At 37.9% G+C, this 7994-nt stretch overlaps 1 protein-coding gene and 1 long non-coding RNA gene across 2 annotated transcripts; one reads left to right on the top strand and one right to left on the bottom strand.

Annotated features, from left to right (window-relative positions):
- Positions 1 to 297: 297 nt before the first annotated feature.
- On the bottom strand, positions 298 to 1196 carry LOC121268489. Its single transcript, XR_005941167.1, has 3 exons — positions 1159 to 1196; positions 937 to 1070; positions 298 to 373 (listed from the first exon to the last, which is right to left on the bottom strand). It is a non-coding gene; the product is annotated as an uncharacterized LOC121268489 (long non-coding RNA).
- A 4203-nt stretch (positions 1197 to 5399) lies between these two features.
- On the top strand, positions 5400 to 7584 carry LOC121268487 (probable WRKY transcription factor 49). Its single transcript, XM_041172799.1, has 3 exons — positions 5400 to 5752; positions 5878 to 6027; positions 7008 to 7584. Exons 1-3 carry the CDS (start codon positions 5505 to 5507, stop codon positions 7528 to 7530), a joined length of 921 nt encoding a protein of 306 aa, XP_041028733.1. The 5' UTR covers positions 5400 to 5504; the 3' UTR covers positions 7531 to 7584.
- The last annotated feature ends 410 nt before the right edge of the window (positions 7585 to 7994 follow it).

The raw sequence follows: 7994 nt of genomic DNA, 5'->3' as shown, positions 1-7994 counted from the left end.
AATTAGACAGTTTACCCACACGGAACACAAAAGTTAGAACATCTTTCTAAATAATGCACAACTTTTTCATATTCTCAATATTGCTCATTTTTCAGATTTCAGAAACCACATGACAGAATTTAGCTCATGTCTACACAATGCATGCTAGAATATATTTTTCTTTTTTCACACAGATTTCATAAATAATGCAGATGAGTGACCGAGGTTGATCTTTATTTTCACAAGTTCCCAACACAACACAAAATATGCAAGTTTTTATAAAATCAACCTCAGTCTTATTAATTTGTATAAAACCTAGCATAGGAACCCCACTTATCTGACTCCTGTAGCGTATTTTCTAAGCTTTGAAAAAGACCTCTATCAGTCTCGTCACCTATTCATAAAAATCAAAGAAATACGCACAAAGTATTAAACGACAATTGGCATAACTTCATCTAATAATTAAAAAAAACCCACAATTAACTCACTAAGACAACCACTTAAAAAAACATTGGACAGCCCGAAAATCCAACTCAAGAATCAAATACTAGTCTTTGGTATTATCCTAAACATTCCCCAAGATCAACGTCAACCTTATAAATAAAATATTAATCTACTTCAATGGTCAAAAATACCAACCCACCAATATAAAAACAGCACCTACTCAAAAGAGTATCCAAATGCTTTACCGTACCTCCAACCCAAATATTTCAAAACTCAGAACAACTAACATAACCCTGAACAAATACAGAACTCATCCTACACCCCACGTCAACCCAACAATATACCACAGCACCTCAACAAAAATTCCGAAATTATACTCCTTCATCAACAACCAAACCATCATATTTACTAAGCCCTCGACTCTGATTATAAACAGAAGAAATCCTTCCCATGCTCAAACAATTAAAAGTCATAAACTACACCATGAAAGAGAGTGGTTCACGGCTTCCTTACCCGTTCAACAGAGTTCAAGCCAAACCACAGCAAAGAGATTAAACACTGAGCAGACAGAAGTGAAACCAACTGGACCGTAAGAGAATGAGTGTCAATAAGGGATTTTGGAGTGGGGAAGAACACAACGGCACCACCTGGAACAATTTGAAGTCAGAAATGCATAAAACCAGAGAAATAAACTAAGAGGAAGGCGTCAACTTGAGAGCAAAGAGGGAGATTTACCTGAAGATGAAACACTGCGCAAGAGGGACGCGAGAGAGAAACTGTGTGTACTGCTGCAATGGAGAGTCTCAACAGCTGAGAAATGATTTTGAGGAAGAACTGAAAATGACGAGATTAAGAGCAAGAGTTTTTGGCAATAGCAACTGAAATCGACGAGGAGAAAAACTGAAATGAAACAGAAGAAAAAAGAGTAACGTGGGAGAGAGGGATGCGGGAGGAAATGAAACCAAAATGGGAAAACTGAATGTGCGAGAAAGAAGGGAGGAAGAAACGGAAACAGAGGAAGAAATACTAACCTCCCAAAACGGCGTCGTGCGGAAAGTCTTCAAGATAGTGAAATGGCTGAGCCATTTCACGCATGGGTCCGAGCCTCACGTCGCCTGGGTCTTACAGGTATGGCCATGACCAAGGAGCGCACTGAGAAATTGGAAACTAATGTGCAACATGTACATGAAGGTCTACAACATCTTGAGGCTGGAACATTTGACCGAATGCAACAATTGGACAATGCCGTAAAGGAGATTAAGGCACTACTAAATGAAATGCCAAGGCGTCAAATGAAGAATCCTACAACAAAAGAATCACAATCTTCTTCCAAAAACAGCAAAGATTCAAGTTATACGCAATTTGATGCAAGGGGAGGAAAGTTAGACTTTCCAAAGTTCACAGCTGATGATCCAATTGAATGGCTAAACCGAGTTGATCAATATTTCGGGTGTCAAGGGACAACCCATGATCAGAAGGTGCAAAACGCTGCATTTTATTGAGAGGGAGAAGCCAACCAGTGGTTGCAATGGTTACAAAAGGCTTATAAAGGTAAGGAACAATCAATCACTTGGGAGATCTTTGAGCAGGAACTTTGGGCAAGATTCTCACATCAAGCAGACAGGGACACTACGTGATTATCAGTGGGAGTTGAAAGATTGGCCAATCGAGTAGAAAGGTTGCCACAAAACGCATTGATAGGAGCTTTTTTCGGGGGTCTTAGAGAGGACATATCAGAAGAAGCCCAGATGTTTCGTCTAACAACTCTTAGTGAAACGATATTGTTGGCTAGAATGCGTGATGAATGACTGTCTCAGAAGAAAAAAAAAACTAATAGGAGATAAGTAGGGCGATATTTCTGATGGAGACACAAGCTACTTTAATCCAACAATCAAAACCGATAGCGACACAAGCGAAAAAGCTTTCATGGGATGAAATGCAACGAAGGCGTGAACGAGGTTTGTGCTTTAATTGTGTTGATATCGTGTTTCGCACACCCTTGGGCTAGACTCCAACAACCTAGGTCTTCACAACGAGTCCTGCAAAGAGAGGAATGAATGCGGCTTTGAGAGAGCGGCCTAAGGGTCGGAGAGCCTCCAATGCTAAAATCAGTAAATGTTTTTTTAGTGTAGTAAATAAGTAAGAAAGCTTAAAAGTCAGAGAAAGTATCCTCGTACCTGGGATCAACTATTTATACTAGAAGTTTGGTGAGCAGATCAAGCTTGTCGCTATGAAATCTGGAGTCCTCGTACTATTCATTTTGTTAGAATCTTTAATTTGGCATGCTGCTCGGGCTGCAGAGCCATTAAATGCGGCGTGGTTCTCCAGCCTTCTCCCCTTGGTCTACTTTTCCCCTAGTCTCATGCTTTCTCTGTCAGCAGATCGACGATCCTCTACACGTTGTGCACTCGATGACTGGACATTATCTAAGGAACCTCAGACCAACGAGTCTCGACGAGTCCCATCCTCAGCTGCACCGTCTCTCCCACAAGTCGTGTACAGCAGATCCTTTTAGCGGACTGGATCTGTGTCCTTTCGTCTTGGGTCGGGCTTGACTGGGCCTCCTGGGCCACATGTAAGGGGGAAAATCCTCCACACAAGTTGTAATGGGAAATTTACTCCAGGGCATCGTTGCAACACATCACAAGCCTTTCTAATTGAAGGACCACCGCAATGGAAGCATGAAGTTGCAGTTCAAGAAGTATTTAAAAATTCAGAATTCAAGGCAAAGTTTACGAGTGAATCTTGGGGACAAGGTTCCAGTGGAGGGGAAGGCAATTGATAGACCCCAAAGCTTTTGGAAATGTTTGGACATAGAGAATGGGAGTTATTGTGTAATAGAGGACAGTTATTTGCATGCCCAAGATCATCTACAACCGTTATTTGTAGAATAGCAGTTATTATGTTAACCATTACTATATGTGTGACTATGTAGATACGTTGCAACTGAATAGGTGCATGGCAGTTATGTAGTGTTGTATGTGGCATTTATGTGGGGTTGTAGTATAAGTAATGTGTGTTTAGAAAAATAGTCATTGTCTGGTAATTTGTAAATTGTTCATACTGTGACTGTGGTTTCCTTCGCACCCCAAGTGGAGAATGATCTCTTTTCTATCATTTGTTTTCATTCATATTGATCTCAATACCGGGACCTATCATGACTCTAGTTAGCTTTTTTTCTTTCTCTTTTCTTGCATTTTCTCTCTCTAGAAGTGATGATTTATCATTATATTAGAGCATAGAATTAAAAGTATAATATAATTTAAATGTATCTCTTATTTGAATCTTATCAGAATGAGCTACGTGACCAATCAAATTATAATCTTGATTTATAAAAAAAAAAAAAAATTGTAATTTGCGATGGCGATGATACATGTTGTTTGAGATATGGTTCATTTTACTCGTAAATGGAATGTGTGCATGGAACTTATTTTATGTGTATTTATTTGTGGAATAAAAAAAATGGAGAAGATCTTGGTGAAAGAGAATAAGCGAAAATTGTAACATGATTCATATAACAAATTAATGGATGAAATAAGCGTGACAAACAATATTATTTAGAAGGAAAGAGAGAAAATTGTGTGGCCGTCTATATTCAAAGATCCCAAAGGAAGATGATGGGAAAGAATTAGGTCCCGACACTTTTGCCCTTACGACCGGGTGTGTTAGGCATCGTTTATTTTTATAAAAATTTTCATCTCATTTTATTTAATCATTATAATTTTTTTAAATTTTTACATAAAATAAAATAAACAATTTAATTTTTTTAAATTTTAAAATAAAAATAATATTAAAAAATATATTTTAATAATATTTTATTTAATTTTTAATTTTTATTTATGGCCACTTCTTTTGCATGGATAGAGTCGGAGCTCTCTGATGCAGTGGCAGGCAGCAGGGATATGGACAGCTCGAACCGCTCCATCCTCCACACACGTGATTATCGACACGTGGGACCTCATCCTCACACGAGCCCACCTCGCCACCACATGCAACTGTATTGACCTTTTTTCTTCTTCTTCTTGTCAAGATTTGGTCTAATTCAGCATGCCCCCACTTAGCTAAGCGACGCCACAGCTGACAACTGATCAAGGCCATATATAATAATTCCGACAGTCAACTCCATTGTCCTTTTAAGCATTGGGTCGGTCGCAGTGCCGCCCTGCTATTGGTTCTATTGCATTCACAAAGTCAAAGCCGAGATAGCTTATTTAAGACACCAGCAACTGGCTATATTATACGGTGCAGCATGTGTAAAGGAATTTTGATGGATACTTACCGATCATGTAATTCCCATTTGCAGAGACTTATAAAACCGATATAATGATGTCTTGATTAATTAGATGCAAGTATATATGTATTTATATTGAGGACTCCAGCAATATTCCATGGATTTTCTTGATCACTTCATTCCCTGCAATGCAAGTCAGTTTAATTTGTTCATGGAAATTAATTTCTTTTACAGCAGCTTTGATATATTTTTTTTTTTTCCATCCTTCCCTTTTCCCTTGTTTTCCTCAGATGCCATGCATGTTTGTTTATATATGTTGGTCATGCATGAGGAGGTTCACTTCAAATAAGCTGTCAAATGTTGGGGAGAGAGAGAGAGAGAGAAGTTGAAGCAATCTTTAGTGGCTGACTTTGGCTATGGTCCACCATATCAGAACACAATAAGAAGACAAAGACAGAAAGATACCATATGAAAATACAGAGTATGCAACAAAGTCACAGATATGAACTACAAAACATTGATGACAGTTACAGCTCTAGTATTTCAGCGTTCATATATATCACCAACGTATGGACTCCATCCTTTAAATGACCTAACTCGATTCTGAACCATCAATTTGACAAAGATCTTACTAAATTTCAGTCAATTTACCTTTCTGTGCAAGTAACTCTAAAGTCAACGCCGAATACAGACGAAACAGAAACATATCAACTCTTACTTTTAAAGTCAAGAGGCAACCACGTAGACAGCACAATGTCCTCCTCTCTCTCTCTCTCAAGATCTTCTTCTTCTTCTTTGGTTCCTATTCTTAAGGCACGGCTGGGATATTTTATCCTAGATAAGGATAACAATGGAGGAACTAAGGGCGACGTGGCCGGATGGTTTGGAAGATGAACTCATTAGAGAGCTTCTCGACAATCAGTCTCCTTTGTTTCTGCTGCCGGAGATGACCACCGAACCGGCGGAAGATGCTATTATGAACCGGCTCATCTCAACTAGTACTGTCTACTCCGAGCCAACAATATCTGAAGATCTTGAGGATGCATTTTCTGCGACGACCTCAAAGGATCACCAACACCAAGAACTTTCACAACCCAGGTTTGAAGTTTGAACTCGATCCCTTCAAAACATTTTTTTTTTTTTTTTGAAAATTGTAAAACGTAAGATTATGGAGAATTCGAGTCTCATCTGATCATGACATGTTTACATAATTTCTGTTGCAGAATTTCTGCGTTAATGGAGAGATGTCTGAACAAGGTTGAGAATAAGAACACACTGAAAATCAAGAGCTACGGTATTAATGCGATGGCTGATGACGGATATAAATGGAGGAAATACGGACAGAAAGCCATTAAGAATAGTCCACATCCTAGGTATGATCTTTCTCCTACGTCTTTATTTTCCCTCTGATCATCACTTTCTTGATCACCAAAAGGGCCCAAAAAAGGTGTTTGAGGACCCGAAGAAGAGCTTGGTATGATACATAGCATGCAAGCTCTGTTTCTAATTGTTGTCTTTATTATTTTTGCGCTGGAAAAAGTAAAAACTGCCAGACTATCTATCGGGATTGCACTCTTCTGTATTGTTAATATATTTATTATATTTTATTTGTAAACTTATTTGTGATGAAAAAATGACGATAGAATAGATTTTTCTTGATTCAAATATGCGTTAATGTATAATTCGGCTTGTACCTCGGTAAACGGGCTAGATGTTGTCTTTGCTGTTGGAAGCCAAACACGTGATATGCCGTTAAAATTTTTTGAATTAATCTAGATTGGCTCTGTCATGTTCATTATCAAATGATTCAAACTACTGTCTCTTTCTGCATTATCTCTTTAGCACGTACCTGCAATAATTGGAATAACTCTCTGGTAGATAATGGAGAATGTCCTCTTTTAGTTTTTTCCTCCAAATACGGCTAGTCATTTTAAATTGTTGCTTCAAGTAAGCTTTACCTTTACTTGTTAAAACAAAACAAAAAATAATAATAATAATAATAAGAAGAAGAGTTTCGTATTTCTTATCATCCCGTTTGTCATTTTTTTTGTGTAATATTGTGAAGAAATTCATGAGCCTAATTTATTTTATAAAATCGGTTCTACAAGAGATAATTGCTCATTTCTTATAAATATATTCAAGATCTTGTCCACAGACACTGTGAGATTATTCTTCAACATATTGAACTCTTAAAAATTTTGTTATTTTTATTTATTTGTCAATGTGTAACTAGGTCCAACTCACGTATTTATAAACTTATATTTTAAAAAGACTATATAAAAGATGAATGTTCTCACTTAACAGGTTTTCTAATTCTCATTTTTCTTAATATGTGAGTTTTGATGGCATACAGGAGCTATTACAGGTGTACCAACCCGAGGTGCAATGCAAAGAAGCAGGTAGAGAGGTCAAGCGAGGACCCACAGACACTCCTCATCACCTATGAAGGACTCCACTTACACTTTGCCTACCCACACTTCATACCTGCTGAATCCCAGCCTATTAGTCCAACCATCAAGAAGGCCAAGAAGACACATGATCAAACCCAGCAAATATTGCAGGAACTTCAAGAAAGCTCAGCAGATCTTACCACTCCTCCTGATCTGCAGCAGCAGCAGCAGCAGCAGCAGCAGCTATTCTTAAGAACATCTTTGGACTGTCCACAGGAATGGGACCCAGAAGGAATGGTCGTCCCACAAGGGTTGCTTGAAGATGTGGTCATGCCATTCATGATTCCAAATCCTCTCAACAATAATACATCCCCAAATTACTCTTCTTGTTCGTCTTACCCTTCTCCTCCTCCTTCACCTCCTTTGTTTTGGTCATGTGCTACTCATTCTTCTGCATGTTTTGATAATATAGGCATCGAGCATTAGATATTATTGTATGGGTGAAAATCCAGTGAACATTTATGGTTGATCTGTTTCTAATATGGATCTAATAATTTGATCTAAAACCAAGACATTATTTTAGGATCATTTATATGTACCTTTCAAAGAGAATTATATATAAAGAATCGTACATTATGAGGTGAGGTTCCCAATAGCTACTCCAAAACGATAGATACAAACAATGCGTGAAATAAAAATATTCGGGCAATAATACTAAAAGATAGTTTGGTCCCATAAATGACCGTCAGTCATTTGATGCAATCCACAATCAAACTATATATTGGATTGCTTTGAATCGGCCACTGGGAGGGATTCTTGCAATAAGAGGTTGAAGATCTCCAATTTCATATCCTGCGCCTTTCCAAATATTGTTATTAAAAAGAAATAGCCACTTCCCGACAAAAACAAAAAATAAAAAAGCACACACGGACTTTTGGAAAGTGAAGAGA

The sequence above is a fragment of the Juglans microcarpa x Juglans regia genome, chromosome 5S, assembly GCF_004785595.1.
Source record: "Juglans microcarpa x Juglans regia isolate MS1-56 chromosome 5S, Jm3101_v1.0, whole genome shotgun sequence".
In the NCBI taxonomy this organism is placed as follows: Eukaryota; Viridiplantae; Streptophyta; class Magnoliopsida; order Fagales; family Juglandaceae; genus Juglans; species Juglans microcarpa x Juglans regia.
This window is presented reverse-complemented; position numbering and strand designations above follow the sequence as displayed.

Coding starts and splice junctions, on each gene's coding strand:
- LOC121268487 (XM_041172799.1), top strand. CDS start 5,505: ATGGAGGAACTAAGGGCGACGTGGCCGGATGGTTTGGAAGATGAACTC. Junction 5,753..5,877: donor CAAGAACTTTCACAACCCAG/GTTTGAAGTTTG, acceptor TTTCTGTTGCAG/AATTTCTGCGTTAATGGAGA. Junction 6,028..7,007: donor AAGAATAGTCCACATCCTAG/GTATGATCTTTC, acceptor GATGGCATACAG/GAGCTATTACAGGTGTACCA.